This window comes from Lactuca sativa, chromosome 8, assembly GCF_002870075.4.
Source record: "Lactuca sativa cultivar Salinas chromosome 8, Lsat_Salinas_v11, whole genome shotgun sequence".
NCBI classification, from domain to species: Eukaryota; Viridiplantae; Streptophyta; class Magnoliopsida; order Asterales; family Asteraceae; genus Lactuca; species Lactuca sativa.
The window spans coordinates 8951702-8968144 of NC_056630.2; the positions used below are offsets into that span (position 1 = coordinate 8951702).

A 16443-nucleotide genomic window follows, 5' to 3' on the forward strand; every position below is an offset into this window, starting at 1 on the left:
CCCCCTTTGTATATTATTTCATTTTTTTATAAAATAAGAGAAAATATCATAAATAGTCCCTGTGGTAGTGAAATGACAAAAATACCCTTCAGTTAACGGACAAAACTTAACGGAGTTAGCAATAAGGACCAATCGTCATAAGTTTTGAAAACACAGGGACCATCTATGACGTTTTTAAACTACGGGGACTAAACTTCAGTTTTTGGGAAAGCACAGGGACCATTTGTGATGTTTTTTCCTTTTTAACGGGAATAATCTAATCAAAAGTTGTAGTGGACTAAAATACGAACGCATGGATATAAAGATCGTATGAATAAGTTATGATGTTTAGAACACATGATCTAAACAACTAAGTAGTCGAGATCGCGATGAACATAAATATCAAAAGCCTAAACATATCATTAATGATTATCTCACGTAAGATGTCGTGAGAAAAACCTAAATAAATCATTCATAAGTACTTAATAAGTATAAAAACAAAAATGGTTTATTTTTGTCACAAAAAAAAATATTAAGAATTAAATGTATACAAAAATATTAAAGATTAAATATTTAGAAAATAAGAAATATATTACTTATTAAGTCATTTCTATAGCTAACTTGAAGTAACCGGTCATAAGGACTAAATATGTACAGTTTAACAAGTTGAAGGGTAAATGTGAAAAAAAAAACAATAAATAAAAATTTAAAAATATATTACCTTTTTAAGTTATTATCCTTAAATAAAATCTTTAATTCGTATATATGGCTTGCATGATTGGTGTAAATTTATCTGATATGATTTGAATTTTCATTTTATACTCTGAAATATACTTTTGATTTAAATTTATGATCCATGCAATTTCTTACTAAAATTCCTTAAAAGAACAAGTCATCAACTCCACAGTATCAATCGGGAGCTTATCCGATGGATACTCGCACTCCATCGACTCTTTATCCGTCAAAAGCTCACATGGCGCCGGAGTTACGCCACTCGAGACACCGGAAATATCCGTACAATTCCATTGCAGTTTTTTAGGTTTCTCAGCCAACCCAATCGTAACATTCGAAAGACAAAATCCGGTGAATGGATCTCCCTCGATCCCACCCATATTCCCGGCCATTTTCACATCTTCCGCCACCACATTTCTGTAATTAATTCGATCAACTCTCGGGAATGCCTTCGGGTCATAACCTGGATCCGGATGCTGCCCGTATGACCCGGTTGTCCAGAAAACGTACTTCATGGTCTTCAAATTCATTCCATCCACGAAGATGTTTTTCACATACGCTCCCCTTCCCGGAGCTGTTTTGATTCTCACCGCCGATTCGGAATTGATAGCCCTGATATCCTCGGCTCTAAGGTTCTTGATTCCGCCGGACATTTCACTTCCGAGTGCTATCACTGCACTATCGGGGGAAATACAAGTTAGCCTCCTTATGATCGTTTCTTCTGTTGGCATCCCGAATTTTATCCCGTATTCATCCCATCCACTTTTCACTGCTACACAATCGTCACCGGAGACTATGAACACATCCTGGATTTTTACATTTTTACAAGAATCTGAAACAAAAAATTCACATTATTTGGCATTTTTTATAAGTGAACAAAAAAAAAGGATGATCTAATTCAAAGTTCAAACCTGGATTGATTCCATCTGTATTTGGGGAATCCACTGGTGCGAGAATTGTTAAATCTTGCATTATTATATCACTGCAATTACAATCTTCGCGATTGTGTTAGACATAGTGTTGAACAATCTAAAACATAGTGAGGCAATTGGATGGACAGACCTGCTATAAACTGGATGAACAAACCATGAAGGTGAATCGATCATAGTGAGGTTGGAGATTTGGATTTGCTTTGAGTACATTAGCTCGATCAAGTAGGGTCGTGTGTTCTTCAATTGCTTTTTATGAAACTTTTTCCACCACAACGAACCCTGGCCATCAATAGTCCCATTACCACCTTCAACAACAAAACAATTCCAGAGATTATTACTTGAATATCATTAAAATCATCATGAAAAGTGAACAGTAAACGTTGTGATCAGAATTAATTAATGCCTGTAACAACAACGTCGGTGAGGTGTGATCCACCGATCAGACTGCTAAACCTTCCTCCTGGTCCATCTCTTCCTCTACCATACGAAGGCAATGGTTCAATAAGGGGATACTCTCCTTCTTCCTGCCACCAAAATCATATCTGGTTAACAACATTTTCTCCTAAATTAATAGATCATACGATCTTCTCACTCATTCGATCGTAGTCCTTAGATGTTAGTTCATAAACTAATTAATACCTGAGAGGCAAGAATAACAGCGCCGAATTGGAGATACAAGGTGAAATGGCTGGTGAGATTAAAGCTACCAGTGAGCCATTTTCCCGGCGGTACAACGAGCTGTGCTCCGCCATCATTTGCGAACTGGCTGAGATTCTGAACCGCCGATCGGAAAACTAATGTGTTTGATGTTTTGCCGTCACCCTTGCCTCCGAAATCTGTCAAAAACGCCGTATGTTTTCGGCAGTTGATTGCAGTGTATGTTACATCGGAACCGGTCGACTCAAGCCTTCGGCATTCAATGATGGAGAATTTTATCAATCCAAGCAAGAACAACGTCGCAACCAAATTCTAGCAGATGAAAAGTCGAATTATTAGGAAAAAAGTGAAGAAATCTGTCAATCTGATACGAAAACTGAATGGAATGGATAATTAAAAACTTGAAAAAAATGGAGATACATACAATAGTAACAGCCGATTGTTGAGACAACGCCATTGTTTGAGTATGGTCTCAAACCGAGCGACAGGAGATTTATAGCCAAAGGCTTTAGTTTTACAACAGATTCATTTATGAAGAAATGGTGTTTAACGCACAAAAGATACTCATAGATTTTTGTAATCGATGGGAATAGGATGATTGCTTATGCAAGCGAATCAAATTTGTTATGCAATACCCATGGGTGTTAGTTATTCACACCTAAAACCACTTAAAAAAAAAAAATCAAAAACCACTTTGTTTTCGTAATTCTAACCAAATCATAATATAAACAAATTTTACATTCATGATCCCTTGTTTTACATTATTGTTGATTTTGGTTTTTAGAATATTCATAATCCATCATATATTAACAAACTTTACCTATATGGTCCTTTATTTTACATTATTTTGGCATATACACCCGGTTTCCTTCTTCCTCTCTCTCAATTACACTCACAACCGAAAACCACCCAACTTCGGCGCTCTTCCTCCTTTCTTCGGCGAGATGAATCTTTCTCTTTCTCTGTTTTTTTATCGCCACCCACTGCAAGTGCTGGCAACTACGAATGGTGGTTCTTTGACACATTATTCCAAAGTCCAATCTTCCTCCGCCAATTCTAACTAAAAACTCCACCAAACTCATTCCCAAATAATCACTAGATGACTTCTTTCTCTCCATCCTTCATCCGCCTCCTACCTACACGCCACCATCCTCCGTACCTTCAACTTTGTCATCTCTGCCCCTTCACAGTCGTCGCATTGTCATCATCGCATTTAAATAAACTAACCCATTTCTATATATATATATATATATATATATATATATATATATATATATATATATATATATAACCTCATCAACAACCCTTCGATTTTTTTTGTTGGAACACCATCATTTGTTCCCACACTCTCCTCTCTTTACCTGAAAAGGCGGTTTTCTTTGTAAAGTTGATGAAGATCAAGACATTTTATCATGTTTGATGATCGAGAAGGTTCAACGACTTGAGACGAAACCCTAGGTGGCGACGTCAATTCGAGATGGTGTTCAATAAGCTTCATTTAACCATAAATAAACACATAAATGTACATGTTGCAAATAACCAACCTTTAATTTGCAATGGACACACTTCAAAATTGATTAAAACACATAAATGTATATGTTACTCTGGAATATTATACTCGACTCCGGAATGGTCAATTTTTAAAAAGATTAAAAAAAAACGGTTATTATGGTTAGAATACTTAATTTCCCTAAAATCAATGGGTCTCAGTAAATAAATTAACAAAATAAAATATAAAAATGAACTATAGAATAAAAAAAATAAAAAATAAATGAGTAAGGGAAAAATATTATTTTATATGTATGTTAGCAGCGAAATATCTAACAAATTAAAGTTTAAAAGACTATTTAATTTAAAAAAAAAAAAAAAAAAAAAAGTTAGAAACAATTATATAAATTAATTATTTCAAATCATAAGAACCGTTCATGTAATCTACTTTTAATATATGAGGTCAATGATAATAAAATAAAAAACATTAAATAATATTATAAAAGATTAATTTTGTAATTACAATAAATAAATTACAGAAATTGAAAATATGAAATAACAAATTTTGAATTGGTTAAATAAACTAAATTGCAAATGATCAGTTTTGTAATTATAAGATTAATTTTCTATTTAAAAAAAAAAAAACTGAAAATATGAAACAACAAATTTTGTTCCGTGATTTCCAAAGAACCCATAACATCCCATAACAAATTGTAATGAATCTTTTCCTACGATTTAAACAGTTTCCCCATTTGGATGTAAACTCAATGAACTCACCTAGGGAAAGTGGGTTCAAACCCGGATCGTTGGACCCAGACCCGGAAAACCCGGAAATCGAAATTGGCGAATTATAAGACCCGATAACCGGACCGGTATACAGGAACCGGTTCCGGGTATCGGACCGGGTAAAGTGGTTATGGAACCAGTTGGAACCGGAAATTGAAAATTGGAACCGAACTCGTGTATTAGACCCGGAAAGAACCGAAAACCTGAAATTTTGGAATTGAAACAGTTAAATTTGGCCAAATACCATATCGTATTCCTAAACAACCTTTTCAATATCTCTTTGAAATATTTGTGTATATTTTTCTCAAACTCTATCAATGTGCTCTGTTTGTTTTCACTTTATCATCAATACACACACAAGGGATGTATGTATGTGTGAGTTTTGCTTGTTCTCATTCCCAAGTTAAACACATAAAAGTCCATTGACATAAATTCAATATAACTTCATTTTTGTTGAGTTTGTTAGTTAATAAATAAAATATCACCTCCCACTTATTATCCAAACACCAAAAATTCTATATTGTTTTTCCTTTTCTTTTACTAAATTCAAAAAGTCACATAAAACTATAAAAGTATATAAAACTTTATATATTTTATATTTGATTTATTAATTGAGAGAAAACTAAACAAAAAAGGAAGTTAAGTTAGATTTATGGGTTAATGGGGCTTTGATGTGTTTCACTGTGTTTGTGACAAAGGGGAATAAGAACATACATACATACACATGAAACTTTTGGTGTGTGTATCAGCGAAATGAAAAAGAGACCATCAGTGGATTTTGAGAAATATATACAGAGAGATTTCGAGAAACAGAGAAATGGTAGTTTAGTAAAAAAAAGACCATTCTAAAAGTACAATGTTGTAACCCCGGTTCAGGTTCCATGACCCATCAAACCGGTTCTGGTCCATTAAACCTGGTTTCGATTTTTTTTACGAATCCGGTTCTAAAACCCGGAATACCCGGAACCCGGATAAGACTAATTTTTAAACCCAATACCCGAACCGTTTAAGCATTTTTCGGTTGAACCGGTTCCGGTTCTGGTCTGGTTTTCCGGTTTTATAACTCATCCCTAAACTCACCCACCGTGTTTACTGCCATATCAGCAATCCCGCACCACCTGAGGATTTTTCCTCAAACTAGACAAGCAAACAGACAATTGATGAGTATGTGATCTGCATCCTCCTGTTGATTTACATAGAATCCACAATACATGGAATCGATAGGAATTTTCTTGTAAATAAGTGCCATAGCACATGGTATACCACCCTACACTGCTCTTAAAATGAAGTCCAACACTTTTATGGGAATTAACTTACACCAGCTGATCATAGCATGAGAGAAATTACTATCATGGTTGTGGTTAATTAAATGCCTGGGGATCGAAACTCTATAGATGCCATCAGGGGCAATAGAGCAATGTGTATAATCCAACCCAGGATGCAGCTGAATCGATTCAACATCCTGAACTAGGCTTGATAGGCAGTTTTGCAACCCACAGTTTGATGTGTTGGACTTCCAACACCAACTGATAACACCGTTTCGTTGATTCTCTCTATAGATGCCATCAGGGGCAATAGAGCAATGTTTATAATCCGACCCAGGATGCAGCTGAATCGATTCAACATCCTAAACTAGGCTCGATAGGCAGTTTTACAACCCACAGTTTGATGTGTTGGACTTCCAACACCAACTGATAACACCGTTTTCGTTGATTCGGTCTTTCACCATGCATCTCTTTTGAGCCTCTATATCATAAAGAGTTGGATGTACCTTTTTTTAATTCTAAGGATCCAATCCAAATATTGCTCCAAAATTGAGTGTTGTCCCCATATTTGACACATTGTCTAAATACATCATTGATACTCATGCCCATAGATTCCAAGTCATTCTTAACACCTGCTATGTTGTTCCATACACCACTGAGAGATTTCTTAGAAAGATAGTCTTTAGGTTTTTTGAATAAGTTATGAACTCCACATATAATTTTTCTCCACGGAGCTAATGTATCATTCCTCATCCTCCACCACCATTTGACCAATAGTGCAATATTCAGAGCTCTTATGAAACCAACACCTAAACCACCTAGCTCTTTAGGGTTAGTGGCTTTTTTCCATGAAACCCAATGTATTTTATTTTTTTCATCACTTCCCCCATAGGAAAGATCTTGTTATCTTTTCGAGCTTCTCAATTACACTTAGAGGAGATTTAAAAAGCGAGAGATGGTACGTGGGAAGATGTCCCAATACAGAAGTAATAAGAGTTAAATCTCCCCCCAAAAGATAATGTTTTTGCTTTCCATCGCATGAGCTTGGATTGAAACTTATTGATAATTGACTGCCAATTTCTAACCAGGTTCTTGTTGGCCCTAATTGGTACTCCAAGGTAGATAAAAGGTAAAACACTATCCTCACAACTGAGTATCCTAGCACCAGATGCAGTTTCACAACTAGATGCCCCAACTCCATATACCTTGGATTTGAAAAAAGTTACCTTGAGGTTAGAGGCCATATAGAAGCAATGTAAGATACGAGCTAAGTTTTTCATATTCGATCTGCACCATTCTCCCACAAATAACGCATCATCCGCGTAAACAGATGCGATAGTTTGATATCAACTCCTGAAATTTTTATCCCTTTGAATATGTTTTTCTCACCAACAGTCTTCATAGATACGTTTAGTCCTTCTATTGCTATAATGAATAGAAAAAGGGATAAAGGGTCTCCTTGTCTCACCCCTTTAAGATGTTAAATTCTTTAGTTGGACTACAGTTGATGATAACAGAGGCATGGACAGATGACAAACATCCTCGAAACTGCTTTCTCCACTTATTCCCAAATCTCATTTGATTGAGAATTGAGTCAAAGTACTCCCAATTGACAGAATCAAACGCTTTATCAAAATCTAATTTGAAGAGTAGCACCTTCTTTTTTGTTTTTTTGACCCACGAACATATTTCATTGACTATAAGGGGCCCTTCAAGTATACTTCTGCCCTCCACGTAAGTAGACTGAACTTCATCGATTACACTCCCAATTATTGTCTTTAATATAGTTGCCAACACTTTGGATATTATCTTGTATATACAACCAATCAAGCTAATGGATCTGAAATCAACCAGGAAAGTCGGATCCTTAGATTTAGGAGCTAACGTAATGAACGAGGAGTTACAACCTTTAGATAGAGTTCCATAATCCTCAAATTTCCGGACAGTCCTCATCAAATCATCACTTATTATATCCCAATATCGTTTGATGAACTTGAATGTTAGCCCATTGGGACCCGGAGCCTTATCACCACCACAAGCCCACATGGCCTTTTGACTTCTTCTACAGTAAAGGGGGCCTCAATACAAATCGTCTCCATCATCGAAATTGATTTGAAACAGGAATTCACAAGTTTTGGTTTGGAGGTCTATCTTTCTCTAAATTTGTTTTGAAAGAAGTTAAACACCTCTTCTTTAATCTCCTCAACTTCAATGCTCCATATGTCATTGATCATTAAACCATCTTCCTGTCATGATTGTTAACAAATCCATGATAGAACGATGTGTTTTCATTCCCATCCACATTCCACTTAATATGCGTCTACTGTTTTAAGTCCTCAGCAGCAAACCTTTCAAGTTCAAGGATTTTCCAGCCAATTGCTATTGTTTTTTAGTTCACTTTTAGTTATAAAACGATTTTCTGCCACATTCTCAATTTCCACCATAATGATTTCATTGTTTATTTTTCCATATCTTCCTTATTGTGTTCAATTCTACGCCATTTGCGAGTAGCTTCTTTCACATGTTTGGGTTTAGCAGCAACATAAGCATCAGCTGACCCATAACCTTTGAATTCAGATCATTCATTCACTACTACTTGATCAATACCATCCACCAATAACCAGGAATTGAAGAATTTAAATGGCGTAGGACCAGATGTGAGTGTAATAGGACAATGTTCAGATAGATATATAGGATGAGCTATTGTTGTGAGTACATAATAGGAAGATAGGAAATTAGAGCATGCAAGGAACCTGTCAATTTTGATTAGTTTCGCATCAACCTACTCATGTATGTGAACTGTTCTCCACCCATATTGAAATCTTGTATGCCTGCCTCATGAATGAACTGGTTAAAGTCACGAGCACTGGCTTCACAAAATTGGGAACTAAAGCTTTCCTCTTTGCGCCTCACTACATTAAAGTCCCCAAATAGGAGCCAATTTCTAGACCAATTCTGCTTAATTTGCATTAGATCCCTCCAAAGTGCTTTCTTTTCCAATGGTGTTTGAGGACCGTAGATATTTGCAATGATAGTATGCCCAAGAATGCCAACCCATGAGCCAATAACTATTAAATAATAGCGACTCTTAATTCATTAGTCACGACTGTAGCATCCCAACATCCTTTCACATCATTATCCTTTCACTCTTAATTCATTAGTCATGATTGTAGCATGCCAACCCATGACCAATCCACTAGAACGCCTAGCGGAGTCCACCCCTTCAAAATCCATCTCAGTAGCATCCCAACATCCTTTCACATCAATATTAGAGTAATTGGAGATTTGTGTTTCCTGTAATCCAATAAATTTGATACAGTGTTTCAATTTTAATTTCCTTATCCATTTCATATTGGCATCGACCCCAATGCCCTAAACGTTGAGTGACATAAAATGCATTAGTCACGGTTGTGAACTCCAGCTTCGCCAATGACTGCATTGAGAATACTGCTATCACCATCAATTTGGTATCCAAGTTCCTCCCCAATTTTTTGCAGTTTGAGCCACTTCATCTGCACATGAACTCTCTGATGCTTCAACAGCAGGAACATATTCAAAATTAGTGCTCTGATTAAGGTTTAGATTGGGCGCATTGATATCAGATGGAGGATTAAAGTGCATCGTAGAAGTCAATGGGATTTGTGAGCTGGTTTGTTTCGAAGGAATATCACAGGTTTTTTCATGGCACCTCTTTCTTTTTTTTACCAAGTGGTTGTCTGAACAATTTCCATTGGGGCTCCAATGACTGGTCATGGTGAGAAAAGATATTGGGCTGAGATTTCGGGAAAGGCCCAAAGCATCCCAAAGGGACCAATTTGCTAATTGATCCAAACTTACTACGCTCCGAGTCCATTTGTATATCCTATTTAGCGTCAAATTTAAAAATTGGGTGGGGAATTAATTGTTCGTTACACTACAAATAAAATTACATTTAGTAGCACAAGTTTTTAGTGGCAAAATACTTTTCTGCCACTAAAGCATGTGTTTTAGTGGCACTTGTTTGTTGTGACACTCTTATGAATCAAATTTTGGTTCCCTCCTCTTTCCACGCATTTACATCAAAACTTTTTAAAATAAAAAGAAAGCGCGGCTTCCGTAAATTCAATCCTCAAATACATTGAAATATAACAAAATATTTAGGGTAAAGTTTTAAAAGGCAAACCTAACAAATAATCTCTTTCACTCCATCCCTCATCTGCTCTTATCCCTCGTCGCTCGCCCCTGGTCGTAACCCCATCACCATCGCACACTTACAGGAAACCCTCGTTCTCATCCATTCATCGTTGCCAGCTCTAACGTTGGTGCCAATGTTGGACGAAGCCACATGAGAAGTTGGGATACGTCAGTGATCACCTTGGGCTATCTCATCCATTCATATGCTCTTAATTCTTCCGATATATTTGCAGGTATGATTAGATTTGGTTATGTTATAGATTAATTTATTGGCCGATTATGTGTAACTGTTGATGGGGTTTTGAAAAAATTCAGAATAGGTTAATCAGACTTGATTTTAGATGTAATTAACGAAGAGTATCAAGATAGATGTGAATATCTTGATGCACATAACATGTTTGATGAAATGTCTGAGATAAAAATTTAAAGTTAAAGTTCATATTTTAGTAATCAAGAAGGTGAAGATGAGGTATCAAATGCAATAGATAAAATGGTCCTCAACAACTACTAGATTTATGAATCTGAATGATAAAAATTCAATCCATTTATACTATGAACACTATAGATACCGAGAAGTTTACTGAAAATAATGGTTTTATAAATCCAGTAAATTTTGATTACTAAACCTTTTTGAAGATATTTGTGTTTTAAATTTTGACGATATTTGTTAGACAAGTTTAAATAGTAATGATATTGTGTTTTCCTTTTATTATCTTAATTCTCTTATTAGTATTATATATTTCATTTGAATTAATGTAATGATGCTTTGTTTTTGTTTTATCTTAATTGTCTTGTTATTAATAATTTATTAGTATAATTTATTAATGAAAATAATAATTATTTTTGCAATTAAATAGTGACATAAAAATAGTGTCACTAAAAGCTAAAAGTGCTTCAGTGGCATAATCGAAAAGTGTCACTAAAACCCAATTATGCTGCAGCAACACAACCAAAAAGTGCCACTAAAGGTCTTTAGTGGCAGCGTCTTTACTGGCACTATTTTTTTGTGTCGCTGACTGCCAAGGGGGTCTTTAGTGGCACTTTTTGGTTTTTAGTAGCACTTTTTCTGTGTCACTAAATGTCATTTTATTTGTAGTGTTATCCGTCAGTTCCCCGGAGTTGTTATCTGGAATTGCAACCGTCTTCGGTGAACCCTCCGCATTAATTTCAGCATCATTTCCTACGAACTTCGGTGACACCATTACGTTTACGATGGCCATCGACTTACCAACCGGAAAGACATTTCCGCCCAAACCATTACCAGAGTTATTCTATTTTGGTGTTATCTCACCTTCTTCCATATCCTCATTTTGATTCTAACCTCCTAACCATGTATCAGAGATTCCTTCGTTTGCGTCATCATCCTCTTCCACCTCTGTCTCATCGCCCTCTTCATCTTCTATGTCTAATCATCATTAACTTTGTCATATGGGACAGGGTGAAACGGGGACCAATTATCAGTATACTCAACAACACCAATACTAAATATTTCACCATTAGCACATACTGTAGTTTGATCATTAATCCATTTCTTTTCTGAGGTTAACACTCCAACCTTACCCATGGAATAATCTTTTCTGTTTCTTATGTCACTAAAGGGGGATATGACTCTATCATAGTTGTTGGCAATCGTTGAAAAGTTATCTTTTCCCCATAGCTTATGCGGGGGATCAATAATCTTTAACCATGCTACTCTTTTGTACTAAAATTCGTACTTATCCTCAGTGATTAACCATTTGAACCAATCACTACATCTGGACTGGTCTTCAAGAAACTCAATCGCCTTCTTTGAGCTATCGAATTCCAAGGTTAATCTTAACCCTCCCAGGTACTTTGTTTTTTCGTACATCAACAGTGATGATGGCAAGTTTGCCATATGATCGATACTATGTGCATCCCCAATTAAGAATTTGTTATTTAACCAGTTTTTCAAGTTCGATCTGTGGATTTAACATGATCATCGGGGTGGGGTGGAGGAGTGGGGAACATGAGTAGGAGTAGGATATGTCCCTTGTCTCCCTGAGGTTACTTGTGCAAACGATCTACCATCTCTAACCCGTATGGTTTTGTGGGAGCATGAATCAGCGTCGTATTTCTCCTTACAGGTATGTGTTGGGTTCTCTTTGATTTCCTTGGATGTCTTGAGAGGTTGATCAGAAGACTCTTCCCTTTGTGTTTTATCCCCTGTAGTTTCTATAACAATCCGTTATTTTCAAGTCAAAAAAGTCAACAAAAGTTAATAAAAACCAAACCCTCTAAATAAAAATGAAGTTTTATTTATTTGCTAAGTTATAAGGTTTAAATATTGATTCAATATACATGGAAATAATTTTATGATATAAGTATTTTAAAGTTGGGATAAAAACTCACTCAACTGAAAACTCCGAAATTGAATTAAGTTGGACCGTAAACTCCCCCACTTAACCGTGAACTCTCACCTCGGACCCCACCTTTCTTCGGACCATGAACTGATTTCGGTCAGCACCGAAATCAACATGCAAAGGGTCCCACTTTGACCGCAAACTCCTATTTTGGGCTACTTTTCCACCGGAAACCCTATCAAGCCCATTATATTAGACCGCAAACAAAGGTTTGAGGCCCATTAGGACCGAAAACCCTTTTTATATATAAGTGTTTGGCAGTAAACTCAATTCATTTCTCACTTTTCAAACGGTAAACTCCTTTAATTTGCTATCAAGTATCATCCGAAAAAACCTTCATATCTTCATGAAATATTGCCCAGAATCATCATAATCCCACCAAGAACACCAAGAACAATCAAATCTTTCATAATTTCCCCTAAGAACATCAAGAACACACCGAAAACTCCTCAAGCCCACTGAAAACCCTCTTTTGCTCACCGAAAATGTCTTGCAACACTTCAAATAATTCCAAATAATTTTGTAAGTATTCCTTACATAATTAAAGTGTTGTCTAACACTTTAATTATTATCTAAACCATTATTTAATCTATTATTTAAATTAATATCTTATTAATTTAAATACGACGTCAGATACAATTATTTTTAGGATAACGTTATTTGCACGTACGCTAGCCCGATGATCGTCTCTACAGTTTTGCTACACGAACGCGAACACCCACTAGATGTGAGTTTATACCCCTATGTTTTCACTATTTTCAATGTCTTTAAGTGGGGGGATACAAGTTAAACACAAGGACTCTTGTGTTCACATTCAAATGATTTCAAACCATTTTAAAACATTTGCACTTGTTTCAAACCGATTACCACTACATTTATCAAAATATATTTATATATATTTTTAACTCTTTTGTACCATGGCGAGCAAAAGAGTATTTTCAATAAATCTTTCACTACCGCTTTATACATACCGATAAATTGCAAATGTTTTGGTTCATTTTAGGTCATACATTTAAATTATAATTAGTATAGTTTATGAATCACTACACTATTTTGCTAAGTTCAATAAACAATACAAAAACATACATTTAAACTATAATAGGCATAGTTTAGGAAGCACTACACTATCTTACAAGCTCAAGAACGCCATACAGACACCAATATATAAACTATAATAAGTATAGTTATGGAACACTACTTTATTACACTAGTTCAAAGATACACTACTAAATAATTATTTAAGTATAATTATTTACATTGCAATGTACACTACTACAAGGTAATGCATACTGTTTCAAGTATAAGAGAACACTACTACACTACACGTAAACTAGTTAATACATGGTTGTGAGGCACTACTTCGGGGTACCCACTATGGTACAGTTCTAAGTCTTATAAATTATAACCAGAGTCTCCTAGAGGAAGAGCGTTAATTTGTGTATAGATCTATACGGGACTGACAACACTGCAGCTGAGTTGCTTGCAACAACTAGGGCGACAGGCCTGGGGTAACAAATGTCATAACATTCCGACGCCTGAAGAACGTCATAGAGGCCACTAGTCATATCAAGCATGGTTATATGAAACTCACAATAGTATCAATTAAAACATTTGTTTACGGGATTAACACTAATGCAAAGGTTTTATTATAAGTAATAAAACTACAGTACACTATTTTACATTACAGTTGGTGGATTCCAGGCATTCATACAAGAATGTTTTCATACAAACACTACTATAGACACTACTACAATATTCTACTTTTCTAGTACGGAGTACACTTAGTATAACATACAACTTTTCTAGAACAATAATGATATGGTTTTATTTGTTAATAAGACTACATATTACTATTTCAGAGTTCAAAAACATACACACATTTTTGTCTTGAAGTCTCTAGACTACATTTCATTCACTAAAGAAAATATTGGATTTTCTGGAAGTACACTAAAACATTTTCAAAGAACAAGAACAAGATTTCCATCTCAAAAACATACTTATGAACTCACCAACTTAAATGTTGATACACTTTCAAAACCACCTGTATTCTCAGGGAACTGGTAGACAGGTACACCAACAGATTTTGAGAAGACGTAGATTATAGAGTCGCATATTTTATACTTTTGTTGTACACTTTTGATGTCATACAAACTATGTATTGAACAGATATAAATACTATATTCTATCAATATAATGGTTGTGTTTGTTTTGACTACTATTATAGAATTGTTGTGATACTTCACATGACATCCTTTGCCTCCGAATGTTTCCGTCGTTCCGATTTAGGGGTGTGACAGATTGGTATCATAGCATTGTTTATTGTGAACTAAGTATATCAAACCTTACTAGATATACAACTATAAACACTATTGGGGCCGAAGCACTCTGAACTACAAGTATACTTTTAAAATATAAGTATTTTACAAGAAGTATACGAATATGCATATATACCATAACAGTATCACAGTAAGAACTACATAAAAGTATTTGGATAAGTTAGACACTACAGTTAAACCTGGGTAGTTATGTAATCATATATGGGATAAATATAACATGATCAACTATATTTGTTCAAGATACGACCAACATGTGTTTGGGAGTAACTGTGGTGTTGCAACGAATCTAAAACTTACCAACACTTTATATAAAGGAAACACTTGAACCAAACATAAAGTTAAAATACTATTGGAGTATTTTTATAGCACTATAACACTATACAGATTCATTACAAGTATTACTAATTCTTACAATTGAAATTTGCGATTATCTACTTATTTTAGTAAACCTCTATTGTAAATCGTTGATAGAACACTATAAAAGTCAGGTTGTGATACACTTAGGACTAAGATATAACTTGTTCAATATCACCTGACTCATGATCACTATAGAGAACTCATCGTCATTTCCTCTTTAATCTTTTTAGAAAAGATGCCTCCAAAGAAGTCCAACAGGAAGAAAAACAACCCTCCAACAAATCCACCACCGCCACCACCTCCTCAATATGACCCTGCTGTCTTCCAAGCAATAGTAACAGCCGTCGTGGTTGCCGCCATGACATAGATTAATGCAACTGGCACTAGCGAGGCTGGTAGTGGTGTCAACCATTCTCATCACGGGGATAGTCATGGACACCTAAGGTAGTGTTCATACAAGGACTTCGTGAATGCTAAACCCAAGTCCATCGATGGCACTGGAGGTGTCATTGCTTTAACACGTTGGTTCGAGAAGACCGAATCAATATTCGAAATTTGTGCGTGCCCCTAGTCTAGCAAGGTGAAATTTGTAGCATGCAGTTTCACAGATAGAGCCCTCACTTGGTAGAACATTCAAGTCAAGTCACTGACTATCCCAATAGCCAATGCTATGAGTTGGGATGATTTAAAGGAACTAATGTTAACAGAATACTGCCTGAGGGGCGAGATGCAAAAACTAGAGCAGGAGCTATGGAGTCTGAAGATGAAGGACTCTGATATCGTTGCTTACACTGCTAGGTTCGGTGACCTGGCTCTTATGTGTCCCGGGATGGTCACCCCGGAGAGTAAGAAGGTGGAAAGGTACATATGGGGATTAACTCCCCCGACTCAAGGAAATGTTCTAGCTGCCAATCCACTTACTTTCGACAGTGCCAAGTGGCTGGCACAGTCCCTAGTGAATCATGGAGATCACCAAGACTCCGTAACAGTTATTCCCGAGCAGCCCAAAGAGAGTGGCAGTAAAAAGAAGTTTTGGAACAAGCAAAAGGGCCAATCTTCGCAGGAGCCCTCAAAGAAACAGCAAATAGTGGCAGTCCATGCTGCTACCATTCCTGTTGTTACTCCTACTGCTCCAGCACCTCCGAGTCGCTATGATGGTAATCTACCGAAGTGCAACAAATGTAACTTCCACTACCACGGGCCTTGTTGAGAAATACAATGCACCAACTGCAAAAAAAAGGGGCATACAACCCGTTTCTGTAAAACACTGGCACAACCTAATGCTTAGACCCCCGGAGCTGGAGTAGGCCAGGCATGCTATGGGTGTGGTGAAACAAGACACTACAAGAGGGATTGC

The 16443-nt window shown here is 36.1% G+C and overlaps 2 protein-coding genes across 2 annotated transcripts; both read right to left on the minus strand.

Annotated features, from left to right (window-relative positions):
• Positions 1-794: 794 nt before the first annotated feature.
• On the minus strand, positions 795-2757 carry LOC111876904 (probable polygalacturonase). The gene is made up of 6 exons (XM_023873461.2): positions 2725-2757; positions 2283-2612; positions 2047-2167; positions 1774-1948; positions 1623-1693; positions 795-1543 (listed from the first exon to the last, which is right to left on the minus strand). Exons 1-6 carry the CDS (start codon positions 2755-2757, stop codon positions 849-851), a joined length of 1425 nt encoding a protein of 474 aa, XP_023729229.1. The 3' UTR covers positions 795-848.
• A 4546-nt stretch (positions 2758-7303) lies between these two features.
• On the minus strand, positions 7304-7885 carry LOC111876912 (uncharacterized). Its single transcript, XM_023873470.1, has one exon. The coding sequence runs from the start codon at positions 7883-7885 to the stop codon at positions 7304-7306; it is 582 nt and encodes a 193-aa protein (XP_023729238.1).
• Between the last annotated feature and the right edge of the window lie 8558 nt (positions 7886-16443).

What these genes read in the sequence shown, in the direction of transcription:
- LOC111876912 (XM_023873470.1), bottom strand. Translation starts at nt 7,885, where the DNA reads ATGTGGGCTTGTGGTGGTGATAAGGCTCCGGGTCCCAATGGGCTAACA.
- LOC111876904 (XM_023873461.2), bottom strand. Translation starts at nt 2,757, where the DNA reads ATGGCGTTGTCTCAACAATCGGCTGTTACTATT. An exon ending in CTGTTATTCTTGCCTCTCAG is followed by an intron (nt 2,168 to 2,282) that starts GTATTAATTAGT and finishes TTTTGGTGGCAG; the next exon opens with GAAGAAGGAGAGTATCCCCT. An exon ending in CACCGACGTTGTTGTTACAG is followed by an intron (nt 1,949 to 2,046) that starts GCATTAATTAAT and finishes TTGTTGTTGAAG; the next exon opens with GTGGTAATGGGACTATTGAT.